General features: G+C 33.0%; 2 protein-coding genes across 2 annotated transcripts; one reads left to right on the forward strand and one right to left on the reverse strand.

The window, feature by feature from the left end:
* The first annotated feature begins 1,066 nt into the window (after positions 1–1,066).
* On the forward strand, positions 1,067–3,292 carry LOC111412199 (protein SRG1-like). The gene is made up of 5 exons (XM_023043011.1): positions 1,067–1,396; positions 1,942–2,189; positions 2,309–2,633; positions 2,785–3,028; positions 3,111–3,292. The coding sequence occupies exons 1-4, from the start codon at positions 1,163–1,165 to the stop codon at positions 3,025–3,027; spliced, it is 1,050 nt and encodes a 349-aa protein (XP_022898779.1). The 5' UTR covers positions 1,067–1,162; the 3' UTR covers position 3,028; positions 3,111–3,292.
* A 751-nt stretch (positions 3,293–4,043) lies between these two features.
* LOC111412200 (ABC transporter B family member 9-like) lies at positions 4,044–9,821 on the reverse strand. Its single transcript, XM_023043012.1, has 12 exons — positions 9,428–9,821; positions 8,716–8,770; positions 8,418–8,593; positions 8,011–8,232; positions 7,672–7,910; positions 7,024–7,549; positions 6,654–6,927; positions 5,927–6,566; positions 5,607–5,835; positions 5,242–5,508; positions 4,905–5,168; positions 4,044–4,807 (listed from the first exon to the last, which is right to left on the reverse strand). Exons 1-12 carry the CDS (start codon positions 9,659–9,661, stop codon positions 4,163–4,165), a joined length of 3,771 nt encoding a protein of 1,256 aa, XP_022898780.1. The 5' UTR covers positions 9,662–9,821; the 3' UTR covers positions 4,044–4,162.
* Between the last annotated feature and the right edge of the window lie 11,082 nt (positions 9,822–20,903).

A 20,903-nucleotide genomic window follows, 5' to 3' on the forward strand; every position in this document is an offset into this window, starting at 1 on the left:
ATTGAAAATGAGCATGTAGAAAAAAGAGTTCTGAAATAATGAGAGACAAATGAGGGCTAAAATTGATTCAAGATTGAGGCCTATCATCTTTCATCATGGAATTGACAACCTGAATAGTCGGGACATTGAGGAATATCTAGAAAGGCATATTGAAAATTGGTCCTTGGGATTTCAACTCTCCTCTTTGCTTGCTATGCTAGATTCGTCATTATGTAGCCCGAGAAATTAGTCCTAACAGCATCAATCCTGAACTAGTGTCGAGCAACCAACTATGCATAGACCCCGTCTTTCATTTTCATAAGCACGTCGTGACTTCCCTCTTCAGCAATTACTCCATTCTCCACAACATCAACGGAGGCTGCCTCACTATCATAGTCAGACAACGAGCTACAACAATAGTAGTTCTATTCACCATAACTCTATCTAGCACTTCTAGAAATATACGATTTGACACAGCATTGAGTGTGCTTCTTGCTTCGTCAAATAAAAGGATCTTGATCTAAAGATCCTTTTGCTTGTTGAAGTAACTATAACACCGGATGTGCACAGTGCAGGAAATGCTAGATAGAGTTATGATGATAGAACATATATTGTGTAGCTCATTGTCTGACTATGATAATGTATGGTTGGAGGACAAAATAACGTAAATAAAGTGTGTTTGTCTCTAGTTTTCATTTTCTACATTTTTGTATACTTTAAGTAAAATATCATGCCGACCTTATGTCACATGAAAAGACTTCGCTCCTACCATTTGAGCTAAGTCTTAACCTTAATATTTTAATCAAGGTCGGCCACAAGGATTGCAAAGTCAAGAAAAATAAGATAATTCAGTGACAAACAATATATTTAATTAATCTGGAAAAAATATCAATGACTGATGCTATACAAAAATATAGAAAACCTGAAAACCCACCAAAAAAAAAAAAAAAAAAAAAAAAAAGCTATATTGAAACCTCCACTTGATTTTTTAATGGGATCAATTTTAAAAATCCAGACTATGATAACACCAGTTCAGGTATTTTAAAAATCAATTTTAAAATACGAATACATAATCATATAATTATTAAATACAGGAAAAGAGAGTTCAGAGAGGAGAAGAAAAATAAAAGAGGGAGAGACATTGGCAGAACCAAAGGGGAAATACTGAAATAGTGCTTCAGATATGGAACCAAAGTTGAAAAAACTAGGCAGCTCTTTAGAGGTGCCTAATGTGCAGGAATTGGCTAAGGAGAAATTGACCACTGTTCCAGCAAGATACCTGCGTCCTAATCAAGACCATCTCATTTCTTCCTCACCCGGAAATCAAATTCCGGTGATTGATATGCAAATCCTGACGGAGAAAGATTCAGAGATTGAAAAACTGCACACTGCATGCCAAGAATGGGGTTTCTTCCAGGTACATCAGTTATTTCAACCTGACATGGTCAATCTGTAGGACCTATTCTGGCAGCTTTAACACATTTTGACACCACAATGATCTTATAATCATGTGTAAAGTATTACCTAGCGTGTTTCTACTTGATTAAAGGTTATTGAAATTTACTTGAAGTTGAAGGAATTTCAAGATGAACTTGATTGAATCACTTGTCTTTACTTGTGCTTCTTGGTCCACAACTCGATCACAATGAAAAGGGTTTCTTTGTCACAATCCAAATGCCCTTTATTGTATGCTGAAAAATAATGATTTTCAATTTAGCACAATTTTTCCATATGAACTTTTATGTATTTTCTTGACAGAAGTCTTAACCTCTCACTTTCATGTTGAATCAAGGGAGTTGTAGTTGATTATGGGTGGTGCGAAGTTATTCCATAAATCAAATAATAACTTCTTCCTGAAACCAATTTCATATTAAGTGGGACTGGTCAACCCACATGGGCGATTATTTTCAGTCTAATATTCTTTTATGTGATTATGACAAATGAATGCTTGACTACTCGCAGTTGATCAACCATGGAGTGAGCTCTTCAAAGGTGGAGAAAATGAAGTCAGAACTTCAAGAATTCTTCAATCTCCCAATAGAGGAAAAGAAGAAGTTTAGTCAAGAGGCAGGGGACGTACAGGGTTATGGACAAGCCTTTGTTTTATCAGAAGAGCAAAAGCTTGATTGGGCAGATATGTTTTATGTAATAACCTCACCAATCGAATTGAGAAAACCCCACATAATTCCCAAGCTTCCTGCTAAATTCAGGTAGAGTGTTATGCAGTACTGAATAAAATTGTACAATCTTGTAGCGTCTTATCCGGTGCAACCTTGTACCGTGTATCAAACATGTGGTTACTTGGCTCTTTTATTCTTGATTTTTGCAGGGATTCCATTGACGAGTATACAGCAGAATTGAGAAACCTTGCCATGAAAATCCTAAACTTAATGGCCAAAGCTTTACACATGAAAGCTGAGGAAATGAATAAGGTTTTTGAAGAAGGGATGCAAGCAATGAGGATGAATTATTATCCTCCCTGTCCCCAACCGGAGCTCGTAACCGGCCTCTGCCCACATTCTGATGCGATTGCACTCACCATCCTCCTCCAAGTCAATGAAATTGAAGGTCTCCAGATTAAGAAAGATGGAGCTTGGATTCCTGTTGTACCACTGCCTAATGCTTTTATTATCAACATCGGCGATATCTTGGAGGTATTTGTACAAGATCCAATGGCCTAAAATCATTCCAATTATAAATTGTTCTCGACAGTTTATGTATCTATAAATTCTATTGTACTCCTTGAGATCTGTCGAGTCTGTAAATCATTTCTGTAAGATCTTCTCAATTACATGTTTTTGACAGATCGTAACTAACGGAATTTACCAGAGCGTTGAGCATCGAGCAACTGTCAACTCGAAGAAGGAAAGGCTCTCCGTTGCCACATTTTTCTATCCAAATGTGGATTGTGATTTAATTCCAGCACCAAGCCTTGTGACTCCAGAAACTCCAGCAAAATTCAAAAGAATCAGCTTAACTGATTACGTGAAGGGATTTATATCTCGTGAACTTGATGGAAAATCGTACCTTGACATCATGAGAATTTAGGGTAAGAAAAATATGGCTCTTTGTCATGTATGCTGAGTTCATTAACTGAGAAATATTGTGCCAGCTGATATTTTTGTATGCAGGTATGGCAGCTGGGATCTTTACCAAAATTAAGTTGCTTTGATTGAATAAATCTGTGTCAAACTAGTAAAAGAATGGTCCCGGTCTTGTTACTCAATCAAGGCCGTTTTATAGATTACTAGTCAAAGGTGAACGTGCAATGTAAAATACTTTATAAGTGATGTAGAAGTAATATTTTGTACCAGTTTGTTAGAGGATTTGATAAGTCTCGAACAAATTAAAGAAAATATAATTTAGTATAGAAATTTAAGAGAAGAAAATTATACTCAAATTGTACTCTCAAAACTTAATTTATATGAATCAAATTTTTTATAATGATGAATTACTATAAATGAACAATCTTTTTATATTACATTTGATACATAAAAATTAATTGTTAATACATAAATTTAAAAACCTATTAAAATTTCTAGATACGTGAATATTAATAAATTTATCAATTCATTAAGTGAAAATTTATTGAATCTAGATTAATGTGAATGTTAATTAATTGAGAAGTAATAAAACAAATTTCATAAATGACAATAAATTTGTAGTATTTATTACATTTCGAAAAATGAAAAGTAAAGTATTATTGAAGTAATTGAATTGTAAGGGGGTTAAAATCGTCCAAAAAATTATTCTCTCTTGATGTTATATTTTAATATATTATAGATTATAGATTAGGCTATTACCCAATTTAAAATTCACACATAAAAGCATAATAATTTAGGAAATTGTATATGAGATGTTGCAATGTCATTTTGTATTAATAAAGACATACTTGAAATGATTTTTTTTGTTAATTATAGTAAATCTTTTTTAAGTCCAAGATAAGGATTAAGTGGCTTACATATCTAGTAGTCATTAATCAAAATCTCCATTTGGTGGGATTAAATTCAAATTTTTAGTAAATTTTGATAAAAGTTAATAAAATGTGTAGTCGAAGAGTTATGGGTTCCAAGGTTAAAATTAATTGTTGGCTTTGACTTTTAATCCCTACAAAAAAGGATCTAAATCAAAGTTCAAAATTTTCAGTTATACAAGACAATGGCAAATAAAGTGGTGCGTCACTTCATTCTGAACTAGAGTGTAGAGCAACCAATGATGCATAGACCCCATCTTTCATTTTCATAAGCACGCCGTGACTTCCCTTTTCAGCAATAATTCCATTCTTCACAACAGCAATGGTGTCTGCCCCCATTATCGTAGTCAGGCGATGAGCTACAACAATGGTAGTTCTGTTCACCATAACTCGATCTAATGCTTCCTGCACTATACGTTCTGACTCAGCATCCAGTGCACTTGTAGCTTCATCGAGCAAAAGGATCTTTGGATCTTTCAATATTGCTCTTGCTATGGCAATTCTTTGCTTTTGTCCACCAGACAATTGAACTCCTCTCTCTCCAACATTAGTATCATATCCTTGAGGCAATCCTGATATGAAGTTGTGTGCATTCCCAGCTTTTGTAGCTGAAATGATCTCTTCTTCCGTTACGTCTCCCTTCTTCCCGTAGGCAATGTTTGTGCGGATTGACTCGTTGAAGAGAATAGGTTCTTGACTCACTAATCCCATTTGTTGCCTCAGCCAACTTAACTTGAATTTTCTGATTTCCATTCCATCCAAGAATATTTGTCCGAAGTTGGGATTGTAGAATCTCTGTATCAAACTGATAACTGTGGACTTCCCACTTCCACTTTCACCAACAAGAGCCATTGTCTGCAAAAACAAAAATGATCTAAATTCAAACAAAACGACAATCTAAAGCAATAAAGGAGAGATCAGATGTTGATCTATTTGGTTGAGTGAATAATACCTTCCCGGAAGGCATTCTCAGGCACAAATCCTTGAAGATTTGGATATCTGGCCGAGTTGGATACTTGAAGCTTACATGTTGAAATTCAATGTCACCTCTAACACTAGCCAATGTTGTGCCTTCTTCGCTATTTGAATCAATTTCGGGTTCACTATCCAGGATCTCAAATATAGAAGCAGCAGAATCCTTAGCTTTGTTCACATCTGGAGCCATTGCACTAGTTTGAGAAACTCCAATAGCTGACATTGTTAGAGCAAAGAAAACCTGCAGAAGATTTTAGTTCAATTGAAGATAAGTTCAGCAAGAGAATGATAAGAACAAGAAATCTTAAATTTACCTTGAACACGTCCCCAAATGATGCTCTCCCATGTTGAATTAGAACAGCCCCAATGTAGAAACAGAAGGAATTTGTGCAAAATAGAGCAAAAGAACCGGCTCCAAAACCTGCTCCACTAACAAGTCCAATCCGAACTCCTTGCTTCACAGGAGCCTCGCATTTTTGCTCATACATTTTCATCACCTTCTCTTCTGCACTAAATGACGCAACAGTTCTGATGCTGCTCACAGCATCATTTGCCACTTGACTAGCTTCTTCATACATCGCCTGAATTTCGTAAATTGCATCTTTACTTGGATGTCTGTATTATAAACACAAGTAGCATTTGAATGATCATAATTTATAGTTATGGTACAGAAAATAACCTTGGCATCTGCACTGAACCCTTTGTAGAACCTCATCTGGAGGAATCCTTGCAAACCAACCAGGGGGAGAACAAGAAGGATTATGATGGCTAGCAACCAATTAGCTGTGAAGGCTATAACGAGACCTGCTATCACCGTCGCTACGTTCTGGACTATTAGCGCTAAAGCATCGCCTACAAGGCTCCTTACAGTTGAGGCATCGGTAGATAACCTTGCACCAACAGCACCACTGCATCCAATGAACACTACCCTTTTAGTTTTAATTGAATACAATTAATGAAATAAACAATTTGATTATTAGCAGGAAAATAATTTACAACCTTGAGTTGCGAGGATTATCAAACCAACTAATCTCCTGGTGCACTACCTTCTTGAATGACAAAGAACGAATTCTTTGTATCAACTTACCACCAGCAATTCCAAAAAAGGAATTTTGTATTGGTACAACCACCAAGGTACATATGCCAAGGACAACTAACATGAGTCCCCAAAACCTGGAATCTTTCCTAAGCTTGTGTGCAGGTTCAAAGAAAATTTTAATAGCTGATGAAAGCAAGAGTCCAAATATTGGAAAAACTACGCCATGTGCCCCAGCTGCCAATGATCCTAGCAGTAAATATGGCAACTCGGGTTTGTTTAAGTATGCAAGGCGTCTAATAGAAATTTTCTTATGTTCCTTTGAAACCTTGAGTTCCTTTTCGTCTCTGGTATCTTCAGTTTGAGCTTCTTGATAGTCAATATGACCAGGAACACCAAAGGGAGAGGGAAGTAATCCGTTGCTTGTTGATCTCCTCATCGAAATTCTCTGACTTGAAGACTTACTTAAGTTGCCTTCTGAGTAAGAATCCATTTTCTGCAAGTCCGTCCCTTCATTGTTATCAACCTGTTTAGTACCTTCTTGCATTCGAACAAGCTGGGAGTATGCCCCGTTGGGATTTCTTACCAATTCAGCATGAGTACCTTGCATAAATTTTTGGCAAAATTATTTCAAATTGATTACATATGCTTAAACTCAAAATCTAATTTAACAAATTGTGATGTTTTTACCTTGTTCTACTAGTTTTCCAGCTTGCACTACTGCTATATGATCAGCATTTCTTATAGTTGTCAGACGGTGTGCAACAACCACAGTTGTTCGGTCCGTCATAACATTTTCAAGTGCATCTTGCACGAGGCGTTCTGACTCTGCATCCAAAGCACTTGTTGCCTCATCAAGAAGAAGGAGTTTTGGATTTTTCAGAATAGCTCTAGCAATTGCCACCCTTTGCTTCTGACCACCGGATAGCTGAGTTCCATGTTCGCCCACCATTGTATCAAGCCCCTGTAAGCACGATGTTGTTATTTTCTAAAAGCCAACGTCAAAGAAAACTGGGTATGCATGGTTAGTTCAATGAATAAAACGGTGAAGACGTGTTACCTGTGGAAGCTTGTCAATGAATTTGGCTGCATTAGCAAGTTCTATTGCTGTTCTAATCTCTTCATCAGAAGCATTTTCTTTGCCATACAATATATTTTCCTTCAAAGTAGTTGCAAACAAGATTGGTTCCTGGCTTACGAGTCCCATTTTTCCTCTGATCCATTTGAGTTTCAACATCTTCAAATTAACTCCGTCTATAAGTACTTCTCCAGCATCAGGATCATAAAATCGCTCCAACAAGCTAATAACTGTGGACTTCCCACTTCCACTCTGCCCAACTAGAGCTGCAGTTTTGCCGCTTTCAACTTGCAATGAAAAACCTGAAAAGATCTGAACTTCCGGCCTTGCCGGATATCTGAAATAAACATCCTTAAGTTCAATTTCACCTCTTATATCTTCCAACACAATTCCTCTGTCATCATTCCCATCAATTTTCGGTTTCCGTTCAATAGCCTCAAACATCTTGTATGCTGCTGCTTGACCTGCTGCGAATGCATTTATGCATGGAGACGTCTGTCCAAGTGATCTGTATCAAGAATATATTAAGTGAGACAGTGTGTTATGCTTAAAATAATAAATGCAAGTTTGGTAAGCACAATTGAACAGTACTAGATAATCTAATAAAAAAGGATTTGATGTTTTACATACATTCCACCAGTCATTATGGCCATCATAACATTGATAACCTTTCCACCACTGTATCCTTTTTCTATTATCAATTTTGATCCATACCATATGGCAAGTCCATAAGTACTAAATACCATTAGTAAAACAGTGCCAAGTCCAATGCCTGAAGCCAACCCTTGCTGAACAGTGGATGCATAGGCTATTTGCAATTTGCTATCGTACTTTTCTTCTGCTTTCTTCTCTCCGGTGAAGGATGCGACCTACAATTGTTAAACAGAAGCATAAAATATTTCAGGAATTCACTTGTAATTCGAGAGCAAATGCAAACTAGTTCTGTATTGATTGCAGCACGTCAATTACCGTTCTGATTGCTCCCACTGTTTGTTCAACCACATTTCCAGCTTCCGCGTAGGCAACTTGTCCTCGACTCGACATCTTCGTCATAAGCAGTGACATGCATCCTCCGGCTATGGCAAGTGCAGGAATGCAAGAGCACAATACTAAGGATAGAAGCCATCCTTTACAGAAAGCAATTATAAAGCCTCCAATGAATGTTGATGAAAACTGAATGAACTTCCCAACCTGTGAAAATCATTAGTTAGCAACGATCTGGTAGTTGGCATATACATGTTTGTTACACACTATCAGGCTAGACAAAATGATAAACAAGATTTAGTTTCTTTATTCTTCTTCAAACATTTGCATGTCCAGTACTGTTAAGTTCTATGATGAAATAGGTAAAATGTACTCAAAGTTTAACTGCTCACTTTTTCGCCCATGGCCTCTTGAATGAGAATGGTATCCCCAGACATCCTCCCAATGACCTCTCCCGTCGTTGTTTGAGTGTCAAAGAACTCAATATCCTGCCTTAATAGGGTTCTCAAGTACAACCCTCTTATTCGAGATGCGCGTCTTTCTCCACTCACCATCCAGCATGACATCTCTGTGATGCACAAGCAAGCAATTTCCATTAAATTCATTTGTGGAAATTCTTGAAGGATGTAAATACCAAAATTCACAAATTATTAAATATGGGAGGAAGTAAATGCAGCTACAAGTACGTACGAAGAAATGAAGCTATGCCAGCTCCAATAGCCAAGTAAACATATTTGAGAGAGACCTGAAAATTTCCAAGATAATGTGAGCAATGTCTATGTCTTCGTAACTTCTCCACAGTGAAAGCAATTTTTTATCCAGCTTTGATCAAGGTATCCTAACTATTTTCCGGATTCAGAACCAGAAGTAAAACCAAAGATGCCTCGAATATTGACAAGAATCATTTTACAAAAATTTACTTAATATCCTTTTTGCTCAATTTACGGAATTGCTTATTGCCACCATAACTTTGTGTTTGTCCCCAATTATGGAAGAATTGAGGAAAAAATAATTTGAAGAAGGCGAAAAAAAAAAATTTAATTTGAAAAATGTATAAGCTCAATATCAAATAATTAGATCGGGTCTAGTTTCCTTCCATAAAATATAAGAGCTCCTTAAAGACGAAACATAATTCCAAATTGTTCGTATCAAAAGGCTTTAGTCTTGTTTATTTTTTCCAACAGATTTCATATTACAATAAATTTATGCATCATTTTAATATTAAAAAAAAAAAAAACTGGAATTTAATTTGTTCATATATTTCGAAAAAGCTTTAAAAATTCCAGTTTCTTCTAATATACAGATGGAAGGAGACCACTCAATTCACATTGCTTATGGCTTAATACGACAAACATTTACTCGCAAGTATAAACTCTATTCTTAAAAGGAAAGAAAAAATGACCTTCGAAACTTCATGCACTACGTGAGATGGCTCGGTCCCTCCGAAAGAATTGATTATCTGGCCAAAAATAAGAGTCATGAGCGGCTGCGTCAATCCATTGCCAATGGCAGAAATCGTTCCGACGATTATAAGAGCAATATCAAGCCTATCTGAATAAGCAAAAAGCTTATAGAATGGAACTTTCTGATCTTTCTTCCCAGATCCTTTCTTCGCTGCCCGCCCTTCATCCGCCATTTTCTTCTATCAATACAATTACACCTAACCTCTCTCTCTCTCTCTGTGTATATATACGTGTGTATGATTTCGATTCAAGAATTGAAGACACGGACTTTGAATGATCGTTAAAGGCAAGATTTGCGATTACGTGTGAGTTTAAGGGTTTTTACCAGTGCGAATTCGTAGTCCCTATTTTTTCGCAAACTTCGTTACTACTCAATTGCATTGCATGCTTCTAGAAGATAATTTTTATTTATTTATTTACTATTTATTCCTCCATTTCTGAATTTGGAACGAATTTGACTCTCCAATCACTCTGTTGGGCTCTTAATTGTAAAGTAATAATTTTCTATCTAATAATTAGTAATTAGAAAACTTTTGAGAGAGAGAGAGAAGAAGAAGAATTTGACACTGAAACTTGTTCATGCACATAATGTGATTATTACTTCTTTCCCCCAAAGAGTGATGAATTTTGTGCCACACACAAAATGCAATGAATTTCTCTAATTAATATTCCTACTAAGAGTAATGCTATTTAGTTTTATTGGGGTTGCAACTCCAGTCCAGATAAAGTTAATGTGACATTAAGTGATAAATGTAATTGAATGATCTATTTAATTTCACCATTCATTTAACCTATCATCTAGCATCACCTAATCTGAGATTAAAACCCCAGCGAGGCTATATAGCATTATTCTTCCATGAATTAATCTACTTGTACCAAATGTCTTACCTAATTTTTTATCGAAACAAGTGGCGCCCCCCCTATTGGAGGGGCGTCTATCCACTCCAATAAGGACGCGACACTTGTCAATTCAGTCATCCATTTGGTAAACAATTTGGTACATATAGCATCTCCCTTCTTCTATTAATACAAAATAACGTTTATGTTTTGTTATTTTCTCTTTCAATGAACTTCACTTCAAAAGTTTGTCTAAAAGCATTTATTCTTTTGTTGAAGAAGAAGTTCTTCCTTTAAATAAAGAATAATGTTATTCGTAATCGCCCTACGTGACATACACATGGCAGGTGATTATTTGATACATTAATATGGTAGTTTTTTTTTATTCATTAATGTATCAAATAACCAGCTGTCATGTGTATGCCACGTAAGGCAATAAGCGATTGCAAATAGCATTATTCTTAAATAAATGGTGAGAATTTGTTAAGCTTTTAATAGGCATAAATGTGTTTAGTTCCAATACTATTTGTACCCCCAATGCCAAAAAAAAGGAAGATAGAAGCAAGATTGTTCATTTTAGCATTTCATCTTTCCTACAAATTGAAAAATAAGAAAGAAATTGAATAATATACTCTTCATTTGAAACAAAACATATCCAGTTGCTTGTTACATGTAGTATTGAAATTTTCTTATGATCTTTTTAACTGCAATCTTTGGTTGATTCTCTTCACATTTTGCATTGATATATTGTTCCCACGCGAAGATGAGTAAAGACCTTACTCTTTATAGATAACTAATGCCTATAAAAGTGGAAGTGAGGATAAATACTCTGTGGTTTGTAAAGATTCCTCTTTTAAATAAAAAGTTAAATTCTCTCAAAATCTATTGTTATTCTTATTCTTTTATATTTTGTTCATAATTTTCTTAAGTTTCAAGTGTAGTGATTTAATCTCAAAGGTTAAATTCATGCTTGGGGTTAAAGACCGACTTCACGTGAATCTTGAAAGAAAACTATCCAATCAAATTGACATACAACAAACAGCGTTATAAAATATCACTAACTAGACAAATATTTTATAAGAGTTAAAATGAAATGGGATGCGCTTTTTTTCATAATTGTAATGATTTTAGAAATAGCTGAAGGAACTTAATAATCAATTTTGTTAAATTATTTATCGTCATCCTAATTAACATTTTTCAAAGATTTAGGATGTAAACTCACTAGCATTAACAAGTTACACTTTCCTAATAATATGATCTGAAAGTTATGCTCATAACTTAAAATTTGAGGAAGAAATGTCGCAAGTTTCAAATTGCGAATATGTAATAATACCAAGCAATCATATTAGATGTATTATTAGGTACAGTTAATATTTAAATGATCAATATGGAGGTTGATGGAGTCCATATTACCCTATTAATTCTGAAATACAGAAAATTCATTTCAAATTTTAGTTAGTAGAGGTCTACTAGTAGACATGCCCTGAGAACAAAGAACACAAGTGAATCCATTGAAAGGATCTTCTAGTTTTTTAACATCATTATTGAGCGGGAAAAGTTAAGTGATCATGCCAAAAGGTAAAATCATTTCAGGATATTGAACATCTAGTTCAATATACTATATATTTCAATTGTACTTATAATTGTAAATTATGAGTACATATTTGAAACATAACCTATTTCTTTTTAATATGGTGAGAGCAAATGATTAAGGATTTAAATTTTGGTCGCCCATGTAACAAAATAATGATTATTTTAGAACCTTCAATCACATCTGAAAAATATACTTATATGGATCATTATATGAGATTAATTATATTAAGTTTTGACAATTTATGACTTAATTAGATGTTAATTTTGTTTATTAGATAAAAACTCGAGACAAATTGGTGGGATTGGAAGAAATGAGTAAAAAATTGGCCAAAATATACTGAATACAAAGTTTGGGGACTAAATCACAGAGTGCTAATAGTTGATTCGGACCTAAGATTGGAGAAGGTGTGGAGTCAATTAGGGTTCTGTTTGAACCACATTCTTTCAAAAAAATGTATTTTCAAATAATGAATTGACATCATTTTAACTACACATTTTTCAATAAAATTATATTACACGCAAATTCAAAACTTTTTTTCATTTTTTAACAATACGTTCTTCATCAATATACTATTCCAAAATACATTCTTCCAAAATAATGTGGCTCAAACACACAATAGATAGAATTGGAAGATAGATGATCAAAAAGATATCAAAGAGAGCTAAAATGAATGAAGAAAGAAATTGAGGGATTAAAGTGCAACAAATGGAAGATTTTATAACGGTGCGTTCGGGACCTTGTTGTGCATTTACCGAGAGTAAAACCAAGATGGCGTATGCGCAGTGGAACATATGGCACGTGCACGCGAAGGCCATTTCTGGGCTCTAACAACCCAGCATCCTCTTTTAACCTAAACTTGTATGGAAATCAATTTTAAGCTAAAAGGGATAAATTGAATGGAGAAATAGATGTTATACATATTTTTCTCCATAGAAGAAGGATAGCACGAGATTCAAAGGTGATTTACATAAGAGATTGAAAATTAACAAAGAAGAAATTGATTTTTCACTTTTCAATCATTGTTTTCAGTTCCGAGTGATTTTTTCCAAATCTTTTTGTATGATATATTAGATAATATGCTAGCTTAATTCTTTTCATGTATTGGATGAAGATGAAACATTTTATTATTTATTTTTAATTCAATACAAATAGCTTAGTTATTCTTGCAACTCTTGATTAATCTTGCATACTTAATTTTATTATTTGATTGATTGATCACCAATTGAATATATAGTTGTTTGTTATAGTGCTGGAAGGCTCACAATAAATTTAGAACACTGCTTAATTAACATACTTGCAATAAATGTTAGGAATAATATTTATTACGTGTGCAATCGTTAATATAATTGTGAAATAGAATGAGTTCTATTCATTTGAATTCGGACAAGGAATAGTTTCGAGTCGTGACTAGAATAAATTTAATTTGTTTGAAAAAGAAAATTAGAATACTTGAGAGAGAGAGAGAGAGAGAGAGAGAGAGAGAGATCATAATTTGACTCTGAAACTTGTTCATGCATATAATGTGATTATTAATTCTTGCCAAAGGGTGATGAGTTGTGTGGCGCGCTATGGACACACTAAATGCACTGAATTTCTCTAATTAATATTTATATTAAGAATAATGTTATTTAGCCCCCACTATGGTTGCAACCTCGGTCTAGGTGGTATTGATGTAGCATTAACTGATCAGTGGAATTGAATGACCCATTTAATTTCGCATTTTATTTAGCCTATCATTTAGAGTCACTTACCTCAGCAGGGCTACAAAGCAATATTCTTTTATTAATACAAAATAAAGTTTTATGTTATGTTATTTCTCTTTCAATGAATTTCACTTCAAAAATTTGCATAAAAGCATTTATTCTTTTGTTGAAGAATAAGTTCTTCCTTTAAATAAATGGTGAGAATTTGTTCAGCTTTATGTGTTTAATTGTTATAACATTTGGACCCCGATGCCAAAAAAAGGAAGATAGAAGCAAGATTGTTCATTTTAGCATCTTTCCTGCAAATTGAAAAATAAGAATGAAATTGAATATAATTGTCATTTGAAACAAAACATATTCATTTGCCTGTTACGTGTAGTATTGAGATTTTTATGATCTTTTTTAACTGTGATTTTTGATTGATTCTCTTCAAATTTTGCATTGATTGTTCCCACGCAAAAATGGGTAAAGACCTTACTCTTTATAGACAACCAATGCCAATAAAAGTGGAAGTGAGCATAAACACTATGGTTTGTAAAGACTCCTCTTTTAAATACAAAGATAAATTCTCCCCGAACTCTATTGTTGTTCTGATTCTTTTATATTTTGTTCATAATTTTCTTAAGTTTCAAGTGCAGTGATTTAACCTCAAAGGTTAAATTCGTGCTTTGGTTAAAGACTGACATAATGTGATTCTTGAAAGAAAACTGTCCAATCAAATTGACAGACAACAAATTACGTTATAAAATATTACTAGCTAGACTGATATTTTATAATTCTCAACATTCTTTAATGTGTATATGGGTGCACTATAGTGGAGAGATACATTGCATTATCAAAAAACATTAGATATCAATTATTAGGCTTTGAGCATAAGCTAGCTATAGCATAGAGAATTTTGGTTTTAGTGTAATGCTTATAAGTATTGCTCCATATAATATAGCAATCCCCGGAAAGAAATGGGATGCATTTCTTCATAATTGTAAAGATTTAAAAAATAGCTAAAGGAACTTAATAATCAATTTTGTTAAATTATTTATCGTCATCCTAACTAACATTTTTCAAAAGTTTTGGATGTAAACTCTCTAGCATTAACAAGTTACACTGTCCTAATGGTATAATCTGAAAATTATGCTCATAATTTAAGATTTGAGCAAGTAATGTTGCAAGTTTCAGAGTGCGAATATATAATAATACCAGGAAATCATATTAGGTACAGATAATAATTAAATGATCAACACGGAGGTCGATGGTGCGAGTGAATTACCCAAACGGTCACTGAACTTTGCAAAAAGTTTCCACAAGGTCACTGAACTTTAAAAATCACTCAATTCATATTTGAACTTTGCAAAAGCCTGGGAACCTTTTGCAAAGTTCAGGGACTCTGTGAAAATATTTTGCAAAATTTAGTGATGAATGATGTGATTTTTAAGATTTAGTGATCCATAGAAACCTTTTGCAAAGTTCAGTCACTAACCCTGGGAACATTTTGCAAAGTTTAGTAATGAATTAGGTGATTTTTAAAGTTCAGTGACCTCGTGAAAACCTTTTGCAAAGTTAGTGATGAATTGGATGATTTTTTAAAATTCAGTGATTCCTTGGAAACCTTTTACAAAGTTCAGTGACCATTTTGGTAATTCACTCTTGATGGCACCCATATACCACCCTATTAATTCTGAAATAGAGGAAATTCATTTCAAATTTTAGTTAGTGGAGGACTACTAGTAGATATACTGTGATAACAAACAACACAAGCGAATCCATTGAAAGGATCTAGTTTTTTAATATCATTATTGAGCAGGATGAGTTAAGTGATCATGCTAGATAATGATTATTTTATAGCCTTCAATCACACCTAATAAGTGTATTTTGGACCATTAAATGAGATTAATTGTAATAAAATTTGATGATTTATGACTTAATCAGATGTTAATTTTGTTTATTAGGTAAAACTCAAGACAAATTGATGGAATTGGAAAAAATAAGCAAAAAATGGCCAAAATGGACTGAATGCAAAGTTTGGAGATTAAATCTCAAAGTTCTAATAGTTGATTCGGACCTAAGATTGATGATTGGAGAAGGTGTGGAATTAATTAGATGGAATTGGAAGATAGGGGACCAAAAATATATCAAAAGGAGCTAAAATGAATGAAAAAGGAAATTGAGGGATCAAAGTGCAACAAACGGAAGATTTTAAGGACACGCGTGCATAGGCTAATTGTAGCCTACGGAACCTTGTTGTGCATTTATCCAGAGCAAAACCAATAGATAGCGTGTGCGTAGTGGAACATACGACGCGCTCAGGGGCCATTTCTAGGCCATTTTGACCTAAACTTGTATAAAAATCAATTTTAAGCTGCAAGGGACGGCTAAAATGGAGATCCCATATTATACATATTTTTCACAATAAAGAGGCTAGCACGAGATTCAAAGGCGATTAACACGATAGATTGAAGATTTAAAGTTCGGGTTGAAGATTAACGAAGAAGAAATTGATTTTTTCACTTTCCAATCATTGTTTTCAATTCCGAGTGATGTTTTTCCAAATCTTTTTGTGTGATTTATTAAATAATATGCTAGGCTAATTCTTTTCGTGTATTGGATAAAGATGAAATATTTTACTAATTATTTTTAATTCAAGACAAGTAGCTTAGTTACTCTTGCAACTCTTGATTAATCTAGCAAGCTTAATTTTATTATTTCATTGTTTAATCACCAATTGAATATATGATTATTTGTTGTAGTGCTGGAAGGCTCACAATAGGTCTAGAATATTGCTTGATTAATATACTTGCAATAGATGTTAAGAATAATATTTATCACTGTGCAATCGTTGAGATGATTGTGAAATTTAATGTAATTTATTCATTCGAATTCAGACTAGGACTAGATTCGAATCATGACTAGAATAGATTTAATTTGTTTTAAAAAAAAATTAATTACAATAGAATTGTCGACTGTCAGGAATGATGAACAAGACTAGCTACGTAATTTAGAATTGAAATAGATAATAATAGGTAGATTCGTAATCTGATATACTCATTCCATACACATACACAATTCGAATTTTACAAGCTTTCGTATATTAAGTTAGAATAATTAATAACCACAGATCACTTTTGTTTGATCACTTCGAATCTAATTAAAGACTACTACAGTCAATTGAATTTTATTCCTCATGAGACTATACACGTTACTTATCATATGTATTACTTGTCAACAATCTCGTACACTTGTGAGATTTTACCTAGCTACATCTACAAACCTGATATTGTATTAATATTTATTTTTATCAATGTTTTATTTCTCCTTCAAGGAGCTGTAATAAATTCAACTAGATAATTGACATATTACATGTATCAAAAGTAGGTAAGAGATCAAATTTGTAATTGTGCTAATATTATCGTTAGCAAGGAACTCGTATACATGGAATAATAAATTTAACATGTTAGATCAGATTTTTTTAAAAGAATAGTGAAATATCCAAACAAAATTGCTCAAATAATCAGTCGTATAGGTCAAATATCGGATTTATTTAACAGAAGTTTATCAAATTTTCAATTGTATTAATTAAAGTCTATTTTATGTGTCAATTCAATTTTGTGTAGAATAGTAATAAACACTAAAAGAGTGTCGATCTTACAATCGATCCATTTCAATAAGGCCTTTATATTTGAAATTAGATGTCGAGCTACCTTAGATTACAATGACCCCGAATTCTGTTTGGTTCGGTCTGAAAATATATATTTATGTAGTTAAACTAAAATTATGAGAATTTTTTAGGTTAGTGGTTGTTCCATCAGCCTGATCCCATAGCTCACAACCGATCCATTCAGGGGTGCAGGGGCAGAGAGCCTGTAGTATATATGATGTTTTTTCTAAAATTTTGTTATATTATTCGGAGTATACCAAAAACGCTCCTCTCTTTTACTCATCTTTGATATAATGAATTTTCTCCACCATGATTTTTTTCCATTTGGAGTTGTCACGTAATTCTTTATGTTCTTGATCTTAATTTTTCTATTGCTTATTCTCATTTTTGTTCTTTAACAAGCTCGTTCTTAATATATGAGCCCAAGTCATAGATGCCCCTAAAGTTCCAGAAAACTAATTTTGGTACAAAGACAAAAGTAAACTTATTCAACTTTTAAGTCAAATATTCATATTGTCACATTTATGAATGTGATACTTCATTACAATCTTTGTCAGGAAACTAAATGGGAAAATGAGTTAAGAAGTCCACCACTCAAAAGAAATCAGGTACATTGTCACTTGAGCGAATTTGTTGGAAATCGATGTTATCATTCTTTCGAAACTCATGTGTTTGAAAGAATTTTGGAGAAATATGCTTTGTCCTATCATGTTTGATATAATTCATTTGAGTTGTGTAATACAAGTTACATTGTTTTCATATATAAATTGTTGGACTATCTTTTGTTGAAATTAACCAACGTGATGCTTGGATGTAATTAGTCATGTTCCTCAACTATATACATTCTTGACCTACTTCATGGATTGCAATAATTTCAGAATGATAGATATTGTTGTTAAAGATTGTTTCACAAATCTCCATCATATAAATGTTTCTCCAAGCGTAAACATATATCATGTTTGTGATTTAACTTTACATAGGTCAAATAGATAACATGCATATGCATTCGCACTAAAGCAGATCCCGACTTTTAAGAATATAATAATCCCAAATAAATAGAACCCTTTAAGTAACAAAAATATGTTAGCATCATTCCAATATCTTTGAGTTAATGTAGAGTTATATCTTGCCATGAGATTTATAGAAAAATTATGTTAAGTCGAGTGCAGTTTGCAAAATAAGTTAATGCTCCAATTACACTAAGATATGACACTTTAGGACCAAGAATATTTATCATCTTCAAGTGAACAAAATGGATTTTTTTTCACATCAAGTGGTCGAACAACCATAGGTGCTGTCAATGAATGTGCATTATCCATATAACAACGTTTTAAGATTTTTTCTATATATGCAGATTGATGAACAAATAATCATTTCTGGGAAGTGTTCAATTTGCAATCCAAGACAAAATTTGAATTTTCCCAGATCCTTCATCCCAAATTCATTTTTCAAATAATCAACAGTTTTGTTGAGCTCTTTCGAAGTTTTAATTAAATTTAAATCATCAACATAAACAGTCACAATTACAAATTCAATATTTTTTTTTCTTTATAAAAACACATGGATAAACATTGTTATTTTAATAATCTCCCTTCAACAAATATTCGCTAAAGCGACTATAACACATGCATTCAGATTGTTTCAATTCATACATTGATCTTTGCAATTTAATTGAGAATATGGTTCTCGGACATATATCGTTTGTTTTTGGCACTTAAGTCCTTCAAGAACTTTCACGTTTATGTCACTATCAAGTGAACCATATAAATAGGCAGTTACTATATCTATAAGGCGCATATCGAGTTTTTGTGACACAATTAGATTAATTAAGAATAAAAAAGTAATGGTATCTATTATGGGAGAATATGTTTCTCATAATCAATTCCTAGTTTTTGTGAGAAACCTTGAGCTACAGTAGGGTTTTATATCTTATAATTTCATTATTTTAATATCTCTTTCATACAAAAACTTATTGTATCCAACATGAATTATATTTCCAAGTGTTCGAACTACATGTTCAAACACTTTTCGTTTCTCTAAGGAATTCAATTCCAGCTATATAGCCTTTTTTTCATTTTAGCCAATCATTTCTATTTCCACAGTTTTTAACAAACTATGGTTCAAGATCCTCATTTTGCATAATATTAAGAGTCACGTTAAAGGCAAAAATATTATATATAACAAAATTACTACATTCTCATAATTTATTAGATAACATATAATTTATTGAAATCTCATTATTTTCGAACATTTATAATTTTTCAGGATTCATATTTTTAATATTTGATTGATCAATCATTTCTAATATTAGATTTTCTAAAATTTTTGGTCGATTTTTCTCTTGTACTTTTCTTTTCAAGGCAGAGAGTTTTTTGAACTAACTGGTCGACCACGCTTCTAACATATTTGAGATTCATTTGCTACAGTAGATTGTTCTGCAGGGACATCAATTTTTGCTGAATATTTTTTGATGGTATATATGACTTCGTCACTTTTCGTCTACCAACAAATATAACGGGTAATTGATTTACAATTTTTTGCAAATAAATTATTTTTTCAACCACTTTTACCAATGATTGCTTGAGAATCAAAGTGAGATATGGTCATTTCATTCCAATAAATTTTACCTTGTTTTTCATGATATAATTTTCCTCTCCTAAAGTTGGGAAAGTTATTCATCAAAATGACAATATGTAAAACGTGCATTAAATAAATCACCCGTTAAAGATTCAAGATACCAAATAATAGATGGTGAATCAAAACTCATATAAATCTCAAATCTTCGTTGGGGACCTATTTAGTATGTTGTAGGGGTGAAATAGGGACTTGAATAGTATAACCAAAAACGCGAAGGTAAAAAATATCGGGTTTATGACCAAATGTCAATTACAAAGGAAAATATTGATGATAGATGGTCTTATAGAACTAATCATAAAGATGTAATATGGAATGACCCCAAACAGAAATTGGGAGTTTTGTTTACATAAGTAATGGTCTAACAATAAATTGTAGACATTTAATAAACACTCTGCTAAACTATTTTGTGTATGGACATGCATAATCGAATGTTCAATTACAATCTTAATTGACATACAATAGTTATCGAATGTTTGTGATCTATATTCACCAGCATTATCCAGGCGAATAATCTTGATTGAGTAATCGGGGAATTACATTCGTAATGTTACGATTTTAGCAAGTAGTCTGGCAAAGGTTACATTCCTAGTAGAAAGTAGGCAAACATGTAATCATTTAGTAGAAGAATAAATTAATATCATAAAATAATAACGAAATGGTCAATGTGGTGGGTCTATTAGCTCACATATATCTCCATGAAATCCTTCCAAGAAAGTTAGGCTTCAATATTGACTTTTGTAGTCGAACGTCTAATGACTAACTTGTTTTGCAAACAAGGTAAAAGAATATTCTAATTCTTTAAAGGATGTGCATGTGAGTTATTTATTATTCAACGCATCATTATAGTTCCTGGATGTCCAAGTGGATCGTGTCAAAGAATAAAACTTTTTGGGTCAACGAACTTCTAGTTTGTGACAATATTTAATTCAACAATTCTTATAAATATATAATACATACGAGATGGAAGTGTATGTAATTTTTTTTTATCTACT

This window comes from Olea europaea, chromosome 16, assembly GCF_002742605.1.
Source record: "Olea europaea var. sylvestris chromosome 16, O_europaea_v1, whole genome shotgun sequence".
Taxonomy (NCBI): Eukaryota; Viridiplantae; Streptophyta; class Magnoliopsida; order Lamiales; family Oleaceae; genus Olea; species Olea europaea.